This window comes from Neomonachus schauinslandi, chromosome 5, assembly GCF_002201575.2.
Source record: "Neomonachus schauinslandi chromosome 5, ASM220157v2, whole genome shotgun sequence".
In the NCBI taxonomy this organism is placed as follows: Eukaryota; Metazoa; Chordata; class Mammalia; order Carnivora; family Phocidae; genus Neomonachus; species Neomonachus schauinslandi.
The window spans coordinates 168,910,174-168,932,486 of NC_058407.1; the positions used below are offsets into that span (position 1 = coordinate 168,910,174).

At 54.8% G+C, this 22,313-nt stretch overlaps 1 protein-coding gene across 1 annotated transcript; it reads left to right on the forward strand.

The window, feature by feature from the left end:
- Positions 1–13,194: 13,194 nt before the first annotated feature.
- Positions 13,195–15,686, forward strand: NAT16 (N-acetyltransferase 16 (putative)). Its single transcript, XM_021692416.2, is given in 5 exon segments — positions 13,195–13,332; positions 13,423–13,450; positions 13,453–13,589; positions 14,357–14,545; positions 15,117–15,686. Coding segments are annotated over 5 exon segments (1,062 nt in total).
- Positions 15,687–22,313: the final 6,627 nt, after the last annotated feature.

Here is a 22,313-nt window from a genome sequence, read left to right on the forward strand (position 1 = left end):
CCCTAAGAGCTGTAGGGCCTTGGGATTAAGTTGGGGCAGGCGGCTCTAGGGAGGGGTTCGCTTTGCAGGGTGAGCTGGGGAAGATAGGATAGGTGGTGGAATAGTCAGCCTGAGCAAAAGCTGAGCTTGGTTAAGGGTTCCTGGCCATATGGGAAGTGGAGTGATCTCCGATGGTAGAAAAGGTAGCGTTGGTCCATAGCTTGCTACTGCACCCCTCTCCATCCTTTATGTTTCCTTGTGGCTGGGAGATGAATGAAACAGGGACCTGTTTGATCAGCACGAAGCCCAGCTGCTAGCCCAGTGTTAGGTCAACATTAACCCAGTCGCTCAGTAAGCACAGGACTCTTGTGATGATCAAAGAATTAAGATGTAAGGGCTTAGAACGGAGATTGGCAAAATATCATCATTCCTCATCACAGACAAGGTGTCAGTCCAAGGAGAGGGTAAGACCGGACAGTCTAAGGGTCCTCATGGGGTCATAGCATTCCCTGACAACATCAGTCCTGTTTGCTGACTGGCTTTGCGTCTGTATCCAGGACTTCAGAAAAACTTGCTGAAATGTAATTAGAATGCAACTGTATTAGTCTCCCACTGTCCTATAAAATACATTCAGTGGAAGAATTTTGTTGTTGTTGTTCCTGGAGGAAAATCTGAGCAGCCCCGGGACTTATCTGGGTCACAGGTGGTAACTTCTTCATTCACCTTAAGTTGGTATTTAGACATGTAGCGTGAGTAGTAATCCACACTTGGATCTTCATCCAAGGGTAGGAACCTTCCATCTCCAGCAAGGGCAGCAAGTGGGATACCTGCTTGACCAGAAGGGGCAGCTGGGGAAGGTGGAGTAGAAAGGGGATGGAGTTGACCTCTTTCTTCCCCCACCTCCTCCTCCCTTTCTAGCCTCTGTTAGTGAACCCTGGGGACTGGAGTATGGGGCAGAGGAGGAGAAAGAGGATCCCAAACATTCTTGACGACGTTGTCCTAGGATAGCTTCATATTCTCTGGGCCTCCAGACCTTCCAAGCTGATTCCTTTTCCTCGGGGTGGGGGGGCTCTCCTGGATTCTCCAGAGTATTCTCTTTTAGATTCCTCTGCCTCATCATCTGTCCCTGGTTTGGGGCCCATGGCACTCGACATAGGATTTCTCCTTAGGAATCCCATTGCTTTTCTAGGCTGGGAAGTAGAAAGAGGGATGGAAAATAAACAGCTCCAGGTTGGAACATGCTTAGCTTGGATACCATTAGAATATAGGCTGGGCTCAATGCAGCCACTTGTCCTTCCTTCTTTCCTGGATGGGAACATCCAGTCAGCTACCATCTAGCCATTAGACTTCTCTGGTGGACACGTCCCCCAAACCCTGGGGCATGCTGACCTCTTTGAGTCTTGCAACCTTTGTCACTGATCCTGTGGAGAAAAGCCTTGCCCCCCAGGGGTAAGGCTCGCAGAGCTCAGAAGTCCTTCCCCCACACCTCTCTCCTTCTTGTCCAAATTCCAATCTTTGTCATGGGTCAGGGACTCAAGAGTATCTTCTCAATCATTTACTTGGAATATGTGGTCTTGCTTGTTGCATGTTGTCTGGTCTGGTCACCTCTGGAATGCATCGCCTACTTGTTGGAACTTCGTGCCTCAAACTTTAAGGATAGCATCACATGTTTTTCTCTGGATTCTATCCCAGAGGGACAAAGGCACCAACTTCTAGTGGGAATCTGCCACCAAGAGCTGGTGGTATGAGGATTAGATCGCTGTGGGCCTTCCTCCAAGAACCCCCCTGCCCTTCTCCCCTGTGAGTGGTAGATGCCTATCTCTGGGGAGGGGAGGTTGGGCTGGGTGGTAGGTGAGGAGTGGGACCTTTGAGGACTGGGGGAGAGGGAGGAGAGGACTTCACTCCCCATCACTCATTTCTCCTGTCTGAAATCCAAGACCAATAGAGTCAGGGGATGGGAGGGATTGGCCTGAGGCTGGAGAGAAACAGGAGAGGCCAAGAAACACAGTAAGGACTGGGTTGGCCCTAGAGTAAAAAGGAGTAAAGTGCTCCCAGTACTTGTGAAAACAACTGGGCAAGTTTCTCAAGAAAGTGATCATGTCTGATCCCGGTGGAGAGAGGGAGAATTGAGAGGGAACATTATGTTTCATGTGGAGACATCTGGGTGAGAGGAGATGTCACAACACAAACCAGAAAGGTACAGGAAGTTCAAGATCAGGCTTCTGTCTCTGGGAGAGAGACTGGGTGCCCATATCCATATGTGTGTTTTGGGGGTGGGGTGCAGCAAGCAGAATGTGTCATTAGTGCTGAGGGCTTGGCAAGACTATGCAGGGCAGAGGGAGTTGGAAATGACACCCCTGGGGCGCCTGGGTGGCTCAGGTCATGATCCCGGCGTCCTGGGATTGAGCCCTGCATGGGGCTCCCTGCTCAGCAGGGAGTCTGCTTCTCCCTCTGCCTCTGCCCCTCCCCCTGCTTGTGCTCTCTCTCTCTCAAATAAATAAAATCTTTTAAAAAAGAAAAGAAGATGACACCCCTGGACAATGACAATTGTCCCCTGCTGGATTGAGATACCAGGTGAGACACTCAGAATGGCTCTTTGCACATCAGTCCCCTGTTTCCCAGAAGCTGCTATCATATGGGACCGCTCCTCAGCAATCAGAGAGGTCTTGCCTCTTCTCTCCCATCCAACCCCTTCTCCTGCTGTCAAGATGCTCTTTGAAAAACACTGCTTTCTTCATGTAATTCTCCCTGCTGGATCCTCACTGTCACTGGATTCTCGTTGTTAGAAGGTGTGAAATCCTCAGCCCAGCATTCGAGGTAGCCTTCAAACAGAGCCCAGCCCGGCTTCCCAGCCATCCCTGACTCGGCCCTCCTTCCTAAGTCGAGAATGGATGGAACTCCTACCAAGGAGTCACAGCTCAGCTCCCAGGGTTCAGCCCTCACTATGTGCGGACCTTCAGGTTCACGCACTGCCTCTAATCCTCCCGTCTACACCACAGTGTCCCCGCTGAGCTTGAAATGAGGTATGCACGGAAAGGCTTAGCGTGGCACCTGGCAGGGTGCTCAGCAAACATTAGTTATTGTCACTCTTATCTCGCCCACCTCTTTCCACACAATCTTTTCCTAGCCGTGGCCACATCCCAAGCCTTACACTATGGGATCCGCATTATGTGCACCATCACATTATGTGGACTGGTGTTCTGTTACCCCAAACATATGGCTCATCCACGATCTTTTTTTTTTTTTTCTAAAGATTTTATTTATTTGACAGAGAGAGAGATAGCGAGAGCAGGAACACAAGCAGGGGGAGTGGGAGAGGGAGAAGCAGACCTCCCGGCGAGCAGGGAGCCCGATGCGGGGCTCGATCCCAGGACCCCGGGATCATGAGCTGAGCCGAAGGCAGACGCTTAACGACTGAGCCACCCAGGCGCTCTCATCCACGATCTTTTATCTCATATTATTAAATGCGGATGTTAAGGGCGGGAAGTGTGTCTTGTTTGTTTTTGCATTTTGACCGTGTTCTGGTGATGGCCATGCACCAGGCATGAACAAATGAAGCGTGTCCAAGAGACCTGTGCAGAGGGAACCAGCTGCGTCATTTGTAGATTGTGCCCAGCACCAGGAAGCCCAGCTGGGGGTGGGGGCAGGGGTGCATGGGAATTCCCTTCACAGAGCCAGAAGCGGCGGGGTGGGGGGGGGCTTGCATCCATTGTGGGAAGAGAGGAAGATATACTAGTTTCCTAACAAAGCACCACTCACTTGGTGATTTGGTTTTTTTCTAGATTTTATTTATTTATTTGACAGAGACAGAGAGAGTGAGCACAGGTGGGGGGGTGGGGGGGTGGCAGGCAGAGGGAGAGGGAGAAGTAGGCACCCTGCAGAGCAAGGAGCCTGATGTGGGACTCGATCCCAGGACCCTGAGATCATGACCTGAACCAAAGGCAGACGCTTAACCGACTGAGCCACGCAGGCGCCCCGCACTTGGTGATTTAAAACAACAAAAATTGATTGTCTCACAATTCTGGAGACCAGAATCAAGTGTCAGCAGGGTCTGTTCCCTCTGAAACCTGTAGAAGAGAAACCCTCCCTCCCTTCTTCCAGCCCCGAGTGGTGCCACCAATCCTTGGCCCACACCTACGTCACCCAGTCTCTGTCTCTGCTGTCACATGGCCTTTTCCCTCTGTGTCTCATCCAAATCTCCCTCTCCTTATAGAACGCCAGTTCTAGATTCGATTAGGGCCCACCCTTATTCAGTATGACCTCATCTTAATTTGATTATGTCTGCAAATAACCCATCTTCAAATAAGGTTTGCGGGTACTAAGGGTTAGGACTTCAATATATCTTTTTGAGGTGGGAAGGGGGGAGCAATTCAGCCCTCAACAGGTGCCTTTTAAAAATTCACACGGAAGTCCTCTCTGCTTATGCCTGGGGTCTGCACAACCCCCCAGAGATGGTCTTTTGTGCAAATTACGTTGGGTGGTGGTGAGCATTCACTACGGGATCTTTTCTTGGGGAAGTGTGCGTGGCAGGTGCATAGATACAAGAACATGGATCACTAGACCTTCCTGAAGTGTCTATTGTATTTTCAAGAGGTCTGGGGCCCACAGTACAAAACCGTTAACGAACTTCCCAGTGTCACTCCTTTTCCAATGTAGCCGAATGATAAACCCCAACACTGATTTCTCCTCCTGATCTGGAAGAGTCTAACTTATAAATATATGAACTGAGGAAACCTTACTAGTAACTTGATGCCTCCTCTGGCTTTTTCCTTCCCTGTCATCCTCCATGTGGCCACCAGAGGGCTGTCTCTACTCACAAGGCAAAAGTGTCACGCCAGCTTAAAACCTTCCCCCGCTGCCCACAAGATGGGTACAACCCAGAACTACTTCTTCTTGTGAAGCAGGCTGTTGCTCTGGGCTTTGCTCAGGCTGTCCCCTCCTCCTTGGCGAGACCTTGCCTTTCTTTATCCTTCTGGAGGGGATTTTTTTTTTTAAGATTTTATTTTTAAGTAATCTCTATACCCAACGTGGGGCTCGAACTCATAATCCTGACATCAAGAGTCTCAAGCTCTAAGGACTGATCCAGACCAGAGCTCCTGGAGGGGAATTTTTAATACCCAGTTAAGGTGGCATTTCTAGGACATCTCCCTTAACCCATCAGCCTGCCAGGCTGGTTCAGGGCATCCCACCTCTGCATCCCTAAGAGCTCCATCACAACCCTTCTGTGTCACTGTGATGCACCAGTTTATCCAAAAAGTTGGAAAACTTGAGCATCTGGAAGGGACAGTAACTGTATCATATTAAACATGCTTAAAACCCATGAGTTCATAGTGGTTCTAAAAATAATAATTGATCACCATTGAAAGTTGTTGAGGCATCAACTTTTTATTTTGTAGACCAACAAATAAAAGGAAAAATTTTAAAGCATTTAAATGTCCATGGAGCCGGACGTGGGGCTCGATCTCACGACCCTGAGATCATGACCTGAGCTGAAATCAGGAGTCGGTTGCTTAAGAGACTGAGCCACCCAGGCGCCCCCAGACATTTATTTCTCATGGGTCTGGAGGCTACAAGTCCATGATCAAGGTGCTGGTAGATTCAGTTTCTGGTGAGAGCTCTCTTCCTGGCCTGTAGAGAGCCACCTTCTTTCTGCCTCCTCACAAGGCCTTTTTCTGCAAATTCGAGGGTAGAGAAGGATCTCTGGTGTCTCTTCCTCTTATAATCCTATTGGATTTAGGCCCCACCTTTATGATCTCAGTTAGCATTACTCACCTGTGTAAAGGCCCTTATCTCTGGGCGCCTGGGTGGCTCAGTCGTTAAGCGTCTGCCTTCGGCTCAGCTCATGATCCCAGGGTCCTGTGATTGAGCCCCACATCTGGCTCCCTGCTCAGCGGGGAGCCTGCTTCTCCCTCTCCCACTCCCCCTGCTTGTGTTCCCTCTCTCGCTGTCTCTCTCTCTCTGTCAAATAAATAAATAAATAAATAAATAAATAAATAAAATAAAATCTTAAAAAAAAAATTTTTTTTAAAGGCCCCTGTCTCCAAATACAGTCACACCTTCAACATTTGAATTGGGGGGTGGACACAATTCCATCCCTATCACCGTGATGAAGATTTACTGAAATACCAGAAATGATATGATGTCTGAAACTTGTTTCAAAATATCGGCGTGCTTGCGGTGTCCAACGATATCAGCTATGAGCTGATAATTGTTGAAGCTGATGATAGGCTAGTGAGCCTTCATTATACTGTTCTATTTTTGGGGTGTGTTAGATAGTCTCTAGAATAAGAGTGGTGGGGTTTTTTTGATGGCTAGCTCAATTGAGCTCTTCGAGAGCAGAAATGGACCCATCGAAGCGACGTTAATGTTTGCAAATAAATGACAGACATTACAGCCAATGTTGGTTCATGTGGACCGGAGAGAGGAACCTGGTGATGGGTGGGGAGAGAAGATGTGGAATTTCAGGAACTTCTAGGCACAAGCCTTCATACTGAACCTTTAGAAATGCAGCGTGAGGCTGGGTTGTGCATTGGCTTGGGGTTAAGATACCAGGAGTCTGGTTTTACCTCTACCCAGTGGGTGACCTTTGATAAATGATCAAAGGTGGTTTCACCTTCCCCCACTCTAGAACTAAGTTGAAGTCATTCCTTCTTTCATAATATACTTATTAAGCACTTACTGTGTGCCAAGACCTGAATGAAGTACCAGAGGTATAAAGATAGCTTTAACATCAGGGCGCCTCGGTGGCTCAGTTGGTTAAGCGTCTGCCTTAACCCAAAACCCAAAAATCTGGAGGAGGAAGTCCTGGTCATCAGAATCCCAGGATGCGGAGGTGTTCAGAGGCCAGGGAAGAAGATCCAAGGTGGTCTGTTGAAGGGGAGCGGTTAAAGACGATGATGGGGATAGGGAGGGCCCTGCAGCTGAGGATGGGCCCAAATGAAAGGACAGGGAGCAATGATACTACCCAACTGACAGTAAGGCACACCTGTCCAGAGAGAAGACACACAATAGGCACTTCCAAATATAAAAGACCCAAATAAACAAGCCCAGCATGAGGGTCAAAGCCAGTATGGATCCCAAAGTCCAAGACAGTGTTCACCAAATTCAGAGCAACTAAGGGAAATCTCCAGCATTAACAGCACTGACGTTTATTTCGTGCTTTGCCGTTTGCAAAGCATTTTCACAAAGTACATCTGACCTCTGAGGGGTGAGTGGGCGGTGGGGTCTGCATTTGCAGCCAGAGGCCCTCATAGTGTCCCTTGCCAGTTATGGGATCTAGCCCACATCGTGGGACTTCTCAGAACCCACTTTCTTCATTTGTAAAGTGACTAAACAGCCTCACCCATCCTACAGTGTTGTGAAAATTAAACCGAAGTGCTGTGCAAACATTCTGGGTGGTTCTGTGGCTCACCACCAGAAGGGGGTGGGGGTGGGGGACCTGGAACCCAGACATGTGAAGCTAGGACTCTCACGTCTCTACCAGCAAGCAGATCACTCCACTCTTCCATCCCCACCGGTCTTAACCTTGGCGGATTTTAAAGCCCAGTAGCACAAGGTGATGGCCCCCCTCCCTGCATCCTCAAAGCACTTAAGGATGTTGAAAGCCTCTTGTTCTCTCTTGCCGGGAGGGGTAGCCAGAAGATTAGTCATCTTCCAACCTCTTACCACCACCACCCCCTGATCTCCCTGGGGAGTCGGGACGGAAGCAGTCTGAGTGTGGTGATTTTGGAACCACATGGTTTTTGATTGGACCAATGAGTGGCGACTTCTTCATTCTGCATGACTGGGACATGAAGTGTTAGCAACTTCTTCATTCTGCATGACTGGGACATGAAGTGTTAGCAACTTCGGGAAACTTTCTATTCTCATTGGCTGAGGGAACAGAAGTGGTGAACGTTGGACCAATCCCAGAATTTCTGGTGGCAGAAGGCGAGGCTTCTAGCGAAAAGGGAGGGATTAGAGCATGGTTGCATCTCCCTCCTGCCACTCCTGACTTTGTCCTCTAACACCTATAACTTTTTGAGGAGCTATCCCACAATTGAGCATATTCCACCTTAACTGCAGCTTTGTGAGATGTGCAGTGTGTTAGCAGTTTTAAAAATCAGAAATAGGGGGAAGTCCTATTAAGAAAAAAAAAAAAAAAAAGGAAGAGGGGTCCCTGGCTGGCTCAGTCGGTGGAGCCTGCGACTCTTGATCTCGGGGGTTGTGAGTTCAAGCCCCACATTGGGTGTGGAGATTACATAAATAAAAACTTTTAAAAAAGACAAGAAAAAGAAGAAGGTTAAGTGACTTATCAGTTACTTATTGGCCTACCTGGGCCTAGAATTCCAGGGATGACTCTCATCCGTTTAACCCTTGGTGTGGCCATGTGTATGGAAGCCCAGGAACGGGACACGAACCTCCACCTGATCACATTAGTACAGCCCATTGGATCAGTTTAGCAGGTAATGGAGTTATCACCTTGGAAAGTATTTTTAGAAAGTGGGAAAAGTTAGGTGGGAAATCAACTTTGGTGGGAAGGGGGAGCAGGAGAGCTGGGCAGACCCTGGAGGGAGGGCAAGGGAGAGGGGCCCTCATGCCCAGCAGACCTTAATATTCTCTGCAGCACTTTATAGTTACTATAGGACTTTCACATCCTTCACTTACCTGGTTCCTTACAGGGTAGAACTGCAGGTGGTTTCTATCTCCAGGGGGAGGGGACGTGCTCAGGAGTTAAGAGCCTGGACCACCAGCTCCTTGGGGTGGGGGCAGTGCTCCAAGTCCACACTTGGCTGTCCCTCCCACCCTTCCTCCACCCGCCCGGTTTAGCAATGGGTGCAGAACCATGTATGCAGATCCTCCGGACGTGCGTGGGTGCAGAGGTCTGTGTTCATGTGCTGAGGGGGGTGGGTTCGTGGGTGTACCTGGAGTCTTTCTGCGTGCTGCCCTGCGGAGGGCCTTGTTGCCTGATGGCCAGCGGCTGAGCGTGAGCTGAGCCCACCCGTGCACCCGCGGGACGAGGCTACTTTGTGCCCCCCGGGGAGCGGTGGCCCTTCTGACCGGTCTTGGCCTGGCTCCGCTCCCTTTAGCCTCTCTGCTTCTGTCTCCGGGTGTCTCCTTGCACCCCCATCTGCAAGGGTTTCCAATTTCCTCCATCAGTTTTTCTGACCTGGTCCCCAGGGCTCTGCGTGCCCTTTCCAGTAGCTCTGACTTATCTGGCAGCGGGAGGTCAGGGGAACGGGATTAGTTTGAGGGGGTGGCCCCTGGAAGAGGGAGGTCTGCGAAAGCGGGGGAAGGAGAGGAGGGACCAGGACAGAGCGTAGAGGTGCCGGGGGCGTGGGGCGATAACTCAGCCAGCAGTCACCCCCTCCGTCAAAACCCAAGGCACCTCCCACCTTTAGTCCCGCTGCCCAGCCGGGACAAGGGGCGGAGTCTCGTCGGCGGGACTTGAGGTCACCCAGCTGCGCCCGCTCCCGGGCCCGCACGCCGCCCCCCGGCACCTGCTCTCCGCCCCCCCGCCCCCAGGCCGCCCCGAGTCCACTCCAGATCCGGGCCGGGTTTCCTCCGCGCCACTAGGGTCTCCGCCCCTCGGAGCTGCCGCCCGTGCCCAGCAGAGCGTCGCTGCGGGAGGCAGCCCCCGAACCCCGAACCTCCCGGAGCGCGCGCCCGCGTGCGGGACTGAGCCGCGACGCAGACCCCACACCCGCACTCCAACTCCGAGTTGGGACTGCTCCGGTCCCCGCGCGTCACCCGAACTCGACCCTCGGGGCTCCGAAGTGACCCCTCTCCCGGCACCGTTCGCTGTCCGCGTGGCCGGCCCGGCTCCGTGTCTCGGCATCCCGGCCCGGGCTCCGGATCCGGCGAGGTAGGGGGCCGCGGGCCTTGGGGGCTGGGGGCTGGCGTGCTCCTCCTCCACGGAATGGGGGCAGCAGAAGGCCACAGCCCCCCAGGGCAAAACAGCCGCTGCGCCCCCTACAGCCCTACCCCTCCGGGTCCGGTGACCTAGATAACTGGGACCGGGACTTTGCCTAGATGTTCAAAGGCACTTTCCCGTCCGTCATCCCTCCCCCCACCCCGTCGCCATTGCGTTCCCACCTGTCCCCAGAGCCTGGCGCCCACGGGGACCCCTACCAAGTAGGCAGCTTCCTTCGGAAGCTCTCCGCCTGCCGCTCCCACTCCTCACTCCTGGAAAGGGGCAGAGGAAAGATTGGGGAAGACTCTCCAGGACAGCCCCCTAATCCATGGCTGTGGCCCTGGGGCATCCCCCACCGCTCGTTGGTCTATCTTCCTCATCCCCTGCATCTGCCCCATTTCATCTTGACTCCCCTGCCTCTGTTCCCGAGGTCTCTATTCTCTTCCAGACTCTTTTTCTGGCTTTCTCCTCCCCTTGACCCCTTCCTCCTTCGCCCACCGTGGGGAGAAGGAGGTGTGTCGCTGCTTTCTGTTTAGGTCTCCCTGGGGAGGGCATGCAGTGCTAGGACTTTTTTGGCATCCGCTGGACCCCGAGTCACGAGGTGTCATGTCTGTGTCTGGTATCTGTGCCTCCTCCCACTCCTCTCTCCCATCCTCTCCTGCCCCACACCTCCCTGTCCGCCTTTGTCTCCTTCCTGCCTCCCTTCCTGTCCTTTTTGCTCTCTTCTTTGGGCGCTTTGTGTAGCTTTGTCTTTGTCTCCGCCTCTCCGCTCTCTGCTCCCTCTGCTCCCTCTCCTCCCTCTTCCAGCTCCGAGAAGCTGTCGACCTCAAGGGCATCAAAATTTCAGGTGTGTGGGGTGCGGTGGAGGTGGGGTGGGGGCCTCCCAGCATGCCCAGCGAGGACTGTAATCATCCCCTCCCGGAGTGATCATTCATATTTATAAGATTGAAAGAATGGATCCAAGGATGCGGGGATATAGAGGGCAAGGGAAGCGCTGCCCCTCTTCCTGGAGCTGGGTCCTGGAGATGCCTGAGCTACATCTCCCACAGTGCCCTGGAAGCACAGGGCTGCCTCTGTCTAGACACCTTATGGGAATGATAGTTCAAGGAGCCAGGTTGGAGGGCGCTATTCTGAGGGAATAGGTGTAGAGGAGTGCCCAGAAAGAAAATGAGAGAGATGAATTTGCAAGCTCTTTCTTCTTTCCTGTGACCCCCTTACAAACAACCTTATCCAAGATGTAGGTAGATGCACCCTTTGGAAAGAGTCTCCCCCATCTTGAAAGTGAAGGAGGGTAATGGAAGCCTAATGTCTTGAATTAGTTGGATGTGTCCTTGTCTACAAGTTTCTCACATTCTGTCCCTTTTGGGGGCAATGGGGAGTTGCTGAGCTCAGCAGAGAACTACCAGCTAGTATTTTTCAGGGACCCGTGAACAGCTGGTGAGTTTGCCTGGAAATGTAGATGGAAGCCACAAGCTAACTTGTTCATTTTCTGAGACCCATCATCCCCAGAGCCTGCCACAAGGAATCTGATGCTTGAGCTGGCCCCAGGCTTGTTGTTGGCATGGAAGTGCTGACAGTGGGGGGAGGGCACTGGGGTTTCCTCCCAGCATCCCATTTCTGGTTCTTAGCCTTTAGTACTTGGGACCTTTGACTCCTGCCAAGGAAGGACCCAGTAATTCCTATCCTTTGCTCTTCAGGCTGGGCTTGGAGATCCAAATACACCAAAAAGAGGTCTCCCCCACTGGCCGGGGAGCCAGGAAAACTTAAACTTTAGCCTGGCTCGATCCAAGCTGAGTCACCTTAGGCCAGATCTTAACCTCCTTGGGTGTCCGTTTCCTCATTGTGAAAGAAGTGGGTTGAACCTGAAGGTCTCTGGTGGCTCTAGCAGGAGCTCTAAGATCCTCTGAGTCGGGCTTCCCCTCTTCTCTGATGATATTGGCCTGATGCTGTCTTACCTCATCCAGGTAAGGATTACCTGGGAGGGCCTTAGACAACAGCATCAGGCTGAAAAGAAAGAGGGAAACGGGGCTCTTGTTTTGAAGCTTTAACTGTATAGCAAGCATGCTGTGTTTATGTAAGCTATGTTTGTGACATGGAAGCTAAGACCATCCCTAAACTCCTTGGTGTCATTGTTTGTCCCCTCTCCCAAACCTAGGTCATGTTCTTGTTAACAACAACAAAACAACCAAACCAACATGATCCCCCACAAAGTAGCTGATATATGTGTCTCCTGGGATGTTGGTTAATGAGGCTTAAGGTAGGTTATATGAAGGGACTATTATAACTGGCTGAAAGAGAGGAAGCGGATTTAATTGGTTGATCTGGTTTGTCTGGAGACGAGAGGTCTGGAAATGAAGAGTCATTAGGACTTGGGGAGGGGGCTTTCTCTTGGCCCTGGCTCTGGCAGGGAAAACAGAAGAGCTGGAGGCCAAACGGTGACAGATCCAGAGGAGTTAACCCAAAAATGAGAATAGGAAGGGCACAGAAAATCTTGAGTAGGAGGTAGGGTAAGAATTATAGGAAGAATTTAGAAAGAAGAACAGAGGGAGAGAGAAAATCAGAAGAGACTCTCTGGAGGGAAGGTAAATGGAAGAGGGGCATAGGGGATCTAGGTGACATTCTGTTTGCAGGAGCTCCAACAGAGCCCTTTCCCAAATGACCATCTGGCCCTAGAGTGGAGCCAGGTCTCCCTATGGAGAAGGAGGAAGGAGGAAGGGAAAGGCGGGTTTGATAAGCCTGGGAGGAACGACTTGAAATTTTCTAATGTCCACTCTGGTTTATGTTTGAATATATGTGTCAGAGGTGGGAGTGGAGGGTACTGGAGTGGCAATAGGGGGAAGATCTGGAGTCTACACCCCCCCTTTGCCCTGGGATTGTGACTGGCAGTGGTAGGAAGGGGGGATTGAACCCTCTGTTTTTCCCAGGGACCCCTTTTGTAGGGGGAGTGGAGATGGTGGTTTCTCATGTTCTTACAGAGGTCTTGGAGAGGTGGGGGGACCCTTTCAATTTTCTACCCCTCCAAGGGCCTTCTGCCCCTTGTCTGAGTCCCTGGGAGCAACTGGGGGTGAAGGAGATCTCGGGACAGTGTCTGAGGAGCTCATGGGGTTTCTGATTTGTGACTGCTGAGGTCCCAGCCCTGGAAGCGTTGGGAGCTCTGGGAGCTGGTCAGAGCAGGAGGCCCTGTATTCCCAGGGTCTGTGTGGAGAGCAGAAGAGAAGGGGCATTTGTGGAGGAAAGGGCTGTGGGGACTGGGTGTGTAGGGGGCCACATGTGGAAACAGGGGCTCTGACCACAATACTGGGTTGTCTTTTTTCTGTAGGGTAATGAAGTTGGAAGCCAGTTGTGCTGCCAGCTCAGAGGCCCCTAAGCCTGAAAAGGAGGCTGAGCCAGATGCGGAGCCACACTCAGACACCCGGCCACAGGAGGCCGCCGCCAAGTCCAGATCTGGATCCGGGCCTGAGGCTGAGACCAAGACCCCGGGGGCTGAATCGGGGCCTGAGGCCAAGGCCAAGTCCTTGGGGGCCAACCCCAGGTCCGGATGGGGGCCTGAGGATAAGGCCGAGCCGTTGGACTTCGTGGTGGCACAGAACGGGAGTTTGAGGAGGTGCTGGCCATCTCTGGGGGCGTCTACGGTGGCCTCGACTACCTTCTCAGCCGCTACCACAGCCGGCTCCGGGATCCCGACGGCACCTTGGTGCTGGCCAAGCATAACGGAGTGGTGAGACCCGGGGCCCTGCTGAAAAGGGGGTGAAGCTACATTTGGGTGACTGGGATCTTAGGAAGGAGAGGAGGTGAGGCTCTCGTCCGGATGCTGAAGAGTGGGTCTGCTTTGGAACCAAAGAGTAGGGCGTGCGGATCCAGGGGCCCAGCCAATGAGCGTAGAACGGAGGACGTGTAGTACTTGGAATAGCGGAGGAACCGGAGGGAGGGACTGGGGACAGCTTCGGTCTTTGAAGATTCGTTTGAGTTTCTGGGGGCAGAAGCATAAACAGAAAAGAGCAGGCAGGAGAGGGTAGACTGGAGGTGAGAGCAAGAGTGGGGTCAAGACCCCCGAGTGGACTGAACTCTCGCACAAAGAGCACCCGGAAGCGGTGAGCGGGACAGGCTCCGAGAGGAGGTCGGGGCGCAGCTAAGAAGCAGCGGGGGCGTGGCAGGGGCTAGGGGGCGTAGCAAGCTCCTGGGGGTGGAGCCAGGGAAAGGGGGTGTGGCGATCCTCAGGGACCTGGTGCGAGCGGAGCTGGAGCATCTCAGGAAGTGGACGGAAAAAAAAAAAAAAAAGAGGTGGACGAGACCCGGACGAATGGGCGTTCTGCCGGCTCTGGAATTCGAGACCCGAGTGCTGAGGAGATCTCCCTGGGCAGGCCCGGGTCTGGCCTGGCGCCCGAGGTGGTGACGACGGAGTGCTCAGCGAGTGGGAAGAGGCGAGTCCTGTGAGCCGAGAGCCCCGGCAGGGGCGGAGGGCCCCCTAACCGCGTCAGTCCGCAGATCGCGCTGGAGTCGGTGCACGTGATCGACGCCCGGGAGACCGCGCTGGTGCGGGGGCTGCGCGTGGCGTCCTGGGAGCGCGGCAAGGGCGTGGCGCGACAGCACCCGGGGGTCAAGGTGGCACAGGTCACCCGGGACGACCAGCTGGGCCCCCGGGAGCTGAAGAAATACCGCCTAATCACCAAGCAGGTGAGAAGGACTCGGGAGGTCAGCTAGCCAGGTGTCCTCCCCCCTCGCCCAGTCACCGGCTTGCTTTCTCTGCAGGCTCTGCCGAGGGGGGGCGCGCGTGAGCCCAGCCCCGGACTCCCAGTCCCGACCCAGACCCTTTTGCCCAGGGGCAGTCAAAAAGCTCCCGACTCCCAGCCGTCAAACCCTCAGTCCTTACTCCAGATGGCTGCGGAGCCCAGGCGTCCGGAGTTCCGTGACCCTTCCTCTCTTCTATTGATTCTGCCTCCCTTCAGGGACCCAAAGATCCTAATCTGAGGCTTTGTCCTTTCCCTCCGCTTCCCCTATCCTACCGACTGATCTGTTTCCCACCCTTCCCCTCCCCTCGGAGACCCAAGGCCCCACACTGAACCCGCCCCTCCTTGGGGATCCAGGCACATACTCCGAGGCCTCGCCCCTGGTTCCTCCATGCTACCTTCGGGGGGCCGGGGGCAGGCTTTCACATACCCCACTCCACCTGGCCCGGCACGGTTGGTCCTCCCGAGGGGCCCTACTGGGATCCCGTGAGTGTGAATGTGGGAGTGAAGACGCCAAGAGGCGCTGGGCTCTCCAGGCCTCCGCGCCCACCCCGCGCTCACCCTTGAACCCCGCGGTGCTGCGGGTCTCTGGCACCTTCTCGCGGCTGCCCACCGAGGCCGTATCGTCGGAGGCTGGTGGCGACGTGGCACGCCTCCTGCTGTCGCCCTCCGTGCAGCGCGACGAGCTTCCGGGCGGGACCGTCATCCAGGATGGGCAGCCCTACCGGCCGAGGGAGAGCAACCCACGCCTGCTGGCGGCCAAGGGCCTGGAGTGGCGCGTGGACAGCCGCGCGTGCCCGCGCGTGCTCACGCTGTGCACGCGCCCCTTCCCCATCCCGCAGGGCGGTGACTGCACGTGGCGCTACCTCAACATCAACGCCTTCGGCAGCGATGGCGTGCAGGTGCAGAGCCAGCTTCTGTGGCACCTGCAGCGCTAGGCCCCGCGCCTCGCCGGCCTCATCGTCCTGTGCCAGCTTTTCCTAGAGCCCCAGTTATGGTCACAGCTGGCTGACTTCTGCCAGGCCGGCTTGGGGCTCGAGCTGGTCAAGGGTTATACAGAGCAGTACCTGCTGGAGGCCGACAGCTAGGGCCTCTCCTGTCGGAGGGGAGAGAAGCAGCACTTTAGATCTGCCCTCTGGCGCTGATCTCCAGAAAGCCCTGCCCGCCACTGTTTGCAAGCTCCGCCCCCTCCCCCTGTGCTCCGCGGCGGGCTCTGAAGCCCAGCCTTCCTCGGAGCGCCCTCCCTAACCTTTTTACCCTTACTTCTCGGTCGGCCATCCTGCCTCTAGCGCGCCCAAAAGCTGTTGCCCACGCCTTGATCCGAACCGCCAGGTTTGGGGGAGGCCCTTGCGCTGCTATTGTCCGCCCTTTCCCCCTTCACTGGCCAAAGAATGGGCTCCTTCCCAGGCTTCAGAGCCTTTTCTTGTCCGTCGCCCTGGCCTGACAGTGAACTCTGCCCTTCCTGGCTTCTCCCTTCTGCCCCCTCGCGGGTGGAAGCGGACAGAAGGATGTGCTATGCCCAGCTGCCCAACACGCATTACTTTTCTTGCTCCCGCCCTTTCTCAAACTCTCAGGGCTTGCCCGGCCCTGCCCTCCTTGCCTCCCTCCCAGCCTTCTGTGCTTCTGCGTCAGTGTCCTCTCCCTCCTTCTCTCTGTGCCCCCATCCTCCTCCTCCCTGGGCCTCCCAGACACTTAGCTCCTCTCATGGTCCATTTGTCTGCTCCTCCATACCTCTTCCCCGTGACCTTTTCATCACCCACCCTGTGTGCAGTACGGTGAGAGAGCCTGTCAATGTCCTAGAATTATAATGCCCTGTTGACCCTCCGGTGTCGCATCTTTCCAAGCCTGCCCCCTCTGACGGGTTTCCTCCAACTTTGCACCATGTGGCTATTTCAGAGGCCCCCTTCCCATGCCCCCAACCAGTGGCCTGAACTGGGCCGTGGACCAGGGGGTTTGGGCTGGAGAGTTTGGTGTGGGGAGGGCAGATCCCTCAGCCCAGTATGGGGCTGTCTTCCGGTTCTAACCAGGCTGCCTTCTGGCGCCCCTGGAACCCCCACCTCCAGATATTTCTGGACATCCCTCCCTTCCTCGGGTTTCTTTATGCTTTTTGGACTTTGACAGTTTTCTATTTGAATGCAAGTAGTAACAGCTGCAATTGCTCAGCTGTGGATCCTCACATCTACCACAGAGGGAGGAAACAGAGGCTCACAAAGACCAAAGTGCCTTCCAAGTCACTCAAAGTAGCTGGGAGCCCGGCAGGGACTAGAATTCAGGTGTCCCACGCCCCGAGCATGCCTCAGAACCGCACTCCGTGTGACCGTGAGTGCTTGAACTTGTCGTTGGTCGATGGACAGTCGGCGGGGATTTGTTGACAGCAAGCACAGGGGTCGCTAGGGATGGAGTCAAAGACGTGGGCAGAGGAGGGCGCCTGGAGGTGGAAGAAGGTGGGCAAAGAGGACAGCCGCTGCTTCATCACCTCCCCCAGTCCCGGAGGCTGGTGGCGACGTGGCACGGCTGTGCGGCACTGCCTTGCTTGGCTGCCTTGGGCGCCTGGCCACGCTGCCACCCTCCCTGTCGCTTCAACCGCCGCTGTATTGCAATAAAACGGACCCTTAGCCCTCCCTCTGTGTCTGTTTCACTTCTCAGTGGGGGAGGGATGAGACGCATTATCCGCCCCCTCTCCCTTCCCCAGCAGCCTGTATTAGAGAGGATCTCTAAGCCCTGTGGCAATGGGGCTAATGACTTCCTGGAGCTGGAGAGGGCTGCTGGCCGCGGCTGCCCCCACCCCCACCCCCACCCCAGCCAAGCGGCAGAAAGAAGCGGTTGCTCAGGAGCGAGGAGGGCAGCTGCGCGGCGCCCTGGCAAGCCCGGGTCTCTCTTTCCCCTGGACCTGGGAGTCCGCTGCTATCCCAATTCTATGGGCTTCTCTCCCAAGTTCCCTTTGGCATCCAGGACCGGCCTCCCTCAGCCCCACAGTCCAGGCGTCTAACTCCCGGCTCTCGGCTCTCTTGGCCAGAGCGCTCGCTTTCCGGATTCCTGGGTGGGCACCGCGCGGAAGGGGGAGGAGGTGGAGGGAGCTTGGGCGCCGCCCCCCGGGAGCCGAGCTCCAGAGCGCCGGAGACTGCGATTCCGAAAAGTAACACGCGGGGGCGCCAGGACGCGCGGACGCAGGCGAGGCAGCGCAAGGTGGTTTCCGTCCGTGTGAGTGTGTCCATGGGCGTCTTTGTGTGTCTGCGTTTCTGTACATGTGTGTACGAGTCACAGAGTGTCCGGGTGGGATGTATTCGGGACAACGTGCCTGGTGTACCCCAGAATCAGGTACTCCAAGTGGCTTTTTGATGAGGAGGATGCTTGATATGTTACTATGTATGTGTGAATGGGGAGGTAGGCAACTGTGTATCGTCGTGTGTGCAAGGCGTAGCCTGTGAGTCCCTGAAACCGCATCTTGGATTTTTGAAGTCACATTCCTTCAGGATCCCTCCCACCATTCCATGTAAAAGGAACGAGGGCTCTCAACGCAAATCTCCATTACCCTGGTCCCATCTTCAGCATGTGTCTGAGTGACACTGCCAGGCTAGGTGTGATACTGTGTTTGTGTAAGTGGGTGTGTCTCAGAATATCAGTGTAACTCTGAATAACAACAGTATGTTTGTGTGTGACAGGTGGATGTTGGAGGAGGCTGGGTCAGAATTATGAAAATACACAATTCGCTTTCTCTGGTTAGTTTGTGGATATCACCTTCGTGGCGTGTGTGTTTTCCCTTCTCAGTCTCTCCAGAAGCTGTCTCTCTTTGTGTCTCCCCTCATCTCTGTCTCTTTCTCTCTCATTCTCTTGGTGACTCATCTCTGCGGCTTTGCCCTCCCCCGGCTTGCTGGGTCTCCCATCCCCCACTCAGGAGTGGGTGGGGGTATGAGAGAATGGGACCCTGGAACTGAAAATCAGGGTGAGCACCCCTTTCCTATTACTCATCATTCCCAGACCCACCAGTGGCCCCCAGCCCCCTCTCAGTTCCCTCCCCAGGACTCCCCACTCTACTGAACAGGGCTGGTAAGGGGATAGGGCAATGATGCTTTTTAATGCGGCCATTTTCAGGGGGACCTTCAGCACCTTCTTTCAGTTCAGAGTGGAGACCCCTGCCCCTCTCATAAAGTGCCCCCCTCCCTGCCTGTCCCCCCATCGCGGATGCAATGAAAGGCTGCAGAGGTGAGTCACCGGTTGGGGGGAAGGGAGAGCTGGGGGGATGGTGAGCTGCGGGGTCCCCAAGCCCCTGCCCTCTTTTTCTCTTCCAAACCTTCTCAGGGAAAAGACACAGTACTCTGTCCACCCCCCTCCCCTGGCTTTCCAAATCTTCAGTTTGGATCACTACTCCATTGGACCCCATCTTCTCCTGCTGCCCTCTTGGAGAGTATGAGAGATTCAGAAACAAAGACAAAGAGAAGGATTTATACAAATAACTCAGCAAACACCAGGCATCCCCTCCAGGTCCCCATCTCAGCACTGCCTTTTCTAGCTCTGTCTCTCCATTCTCTATCTTTCCTGCCATCTCCTTCCTCTACCGATTCCAGGCAACTGTCCCCAGTCCAGCTCTTTTCCAGAAGCCCCTAGAGGCAGCAGGGTATTAAGGGCACAGCACATCTCTGAGAGGTGGGGTGTGTGTGAATGAGCAGACCCACGTAGGGAACTGAGATGAAGACAGGCAGAAACAGACCCAGAGATTCAGAGTCCATGTAGACATGATCCGGATTGTGTTATCACCAAGCCTATTGCTGTGGATGCCCTGGCTTGGTGCCCACCCCCCTACCTTGCTGCCCCCCTCCCTCCCTTACCCCATGCTGACTGAGATTCTTGGGATGTCAGGGTCTGAGAAGCTCCCCTGGGCTTCTGGGCTGAGTGGAGGAAGGAAAGGGTGAAGAGTTGGGGAAGAATGGAAGAATAGAGGAACACTCTGAAAACAAGGGGGGCAAGGACCTGAACTTGTGGGCAGCAGATGAGTGGGTTTACTGTACAGAAATCTAGAGATAGTGAATGTGGGGGAGGGGCAGGCAAGATCAAAGACACAGAGACATCTACATAACTTGTAACATAAATCAAAAAGCAGGGAAGGATTCAGAGAAATGCACAAAGACGCATGTGTACACACACACACACTATTGACACACCAAGCCAGGCTCACTTTTCAGACACCAGCAGGTGCCCAGACTGGATGCACTCAAAGTCTCCCAACTACACAGGTATACAGACACTCAGAAGGATCGGAACCCACACGCACTCAATACTTATACAATGACATCTGGAAACAGGCAAAAAAACATGGCCACACAGATTGCAAGAGAAGATTTCATATTTAAAGTGGAACACTATCATGCCCATCCACTCTATCTGATTAAATACACAATTGGTCTTCCAGTTCCCTTTCACCCCCCTCCCATATGTTTCATTAAACTCTGCACACACACAAACACACAGGCACACATATGTACATGCACACATAGGTGTGTGTGCACATATACAAGCCCACAGGAACACAAACCGTTTCTCTAGGTGCCTGTCTCCCCTCATCTCACACTTAGTTGTTAGCCCCATCAGCCTCTCAGTCTGCCCCCCTTGGCTCCTTCCCTCCCCTCTTCCTTCTCTCTTGGATGGCTTCCCCTCCCCCCTCCAGATGTCTGAGCCATCTCTCTGATTCATCCTCCTCGGGAAGGTAACGTGACCCCCTCCCCATTCCACTGCTCACAGTAACCAGGCTGGGAAGATAAAGGAGAGAAGAAGAGGAGGAGAAAGAGGAATGAGGGGGAGCCCCCAGGTTAGGCAGTGGTCCTAGATAGTACTGTGTGTAAGGGGTGGGGGGCGAGGCACAGCCTTGGGGTCTGCTGCCCCCTCCTCTCTCTGCTTTCTTTGGTATTTCCACAGTCACCTTGGTTCTCAGTGCTGTGTTGGTGGCTTTTTTTTTTTTTTCTCCTTTAGCCTGTTCCTTCTACCTGTTCCAGATTCCTTCTTTCCTCCCTCCCTCTCCTGCTCCCATCTCTTCTCTCTTTCCTCTCTCTACTCCTCCCCACCTCTTTCCCTGCAGAGCTGATGGGCTTTCTTCTGGGAAAGTCGAGCCACTGATGGAACCGAGAAGCCACTGCTGGCTATAGAAGAAAGCACGTGAGTGTGTGTGTGTGTGTGTGTGTGTGTGTGTGTGTGTGTGTGACAGAGAGAGAGAGAGAGAGAGAAGGAGGGTCAGTGTTAGGAAGAGATGAGGAGGGGGTTGAGGACTGCCTCTGAAAGAGTCTCTGAGCCCCTGACAGACAGCCCTGATCTCGGTTTCCAGAGTCTTAGGGTGCGGGTGCCCTGCGTGTGCCCACAGGCACCCCTTGTGTCCGCAGTTCTTGTGTGTCTGGCATGTGTCATTGTCACTCCCCCCTTTCCCTGCCCACGCCCCCGCACAGCTCTTTGCCTGCACCGCAGCCCCCTCCAGCCTCCCTCCTCCCCTTCATTCCTGCAGTGACTGCTCCCCTTGCCTTCCTCCCTTCTCCCCTGCCCCCTCCCCATTTCCGTCCTCCCCCCACCCCCGCCCACGGGCTGGTCTCCCTTCACTGGACCCGGCTCGCTGATGGATTCTCTTTGCGCAATCTGTGCGTCATCGCCCCCCCCAACCTCTAACTGTCCAAGCCCCCAACCCCAACGCCTCTGGCAGGAGATACGGACGAGGGGTCTGGTGGTAGAGAGGGGCTATGTCTGACGTTGCACACCCACCCCCACCCCTCTGCAACGCGTTCAAACCTTCCCTTTAAGCAGTGGAGAGAGCTGGAGTTGAGTCACCCCCCCAACCTGCGCAACCCCCTCCCCACCTGGTCTGCTCTCGCCCTCCAAACGTCCTTTGGGGGGAAGCAGAGGGAGGGAAAGAAGCAGGAGGAAGGTGGGGGGGAGAGGTGGGCTGACAAGGGGCAAGCCGGGCCGCCAACATACGCTACAGAGTGAGCTGGACAGAAGGACAGACACACCTTTTTCTCCAAACACGCACCGACTGTGAACAGACACGACACAGAGGCACACACATCCTCAGTCTTTCCCCTTTCTTCCGACTCGGACCCTTTCCAACGGGATTACCAAAACCGCAAGATCCACCCATCTGCCCCGGCCCAGGGCCGGCACCCCGCACCGCAGATCCACGAACAGCGCCCGCAGGGGCGCGGATCCGTCCCTCCTCTCTCGGGTTCACGCCGTCCTTGGGTGTGTTCCCCGTGGACCGTGCGCGCGGTCGGGAGATGGGGAGTCCAGCCCCTTCCTCGGCTTTGGAATCCTTATCCTCCCCCTCCCCAGTATGGATCTCCTACTGATGCCCAGTCAGACTCTGGGAGTGCCCCCATCCTATTCGGCTCAGCGACGCGGGCTCCCGCAGCTGCAAGTTGCTCTGTAACCCACCCTCCCGCCTTGCAGCGTCTCTGCATCCACCCTTCCATTCATTCTCCCATTCATTCATTCATCCTTTTCTCCTCGTCCCTCCTTCATTCATTCATAGCCCCCTGCCCCGCCCGCCCCGGCGATTTCATTCATTCATTCATTCATTCATTTCCCCGGTGCTCGGCTAGCGCACGCCCCTCCAGCCGAGGCTCCCGGCGCGCAGGCGCGGGCCGGGAGAAGAACACCTTCTCCAATCACTGGGCTGCCCCCCACCTCGAGGCGCCCGCCCGCTTCCCCATGAATGAACATTGACGTCAATGGGGCGGGGC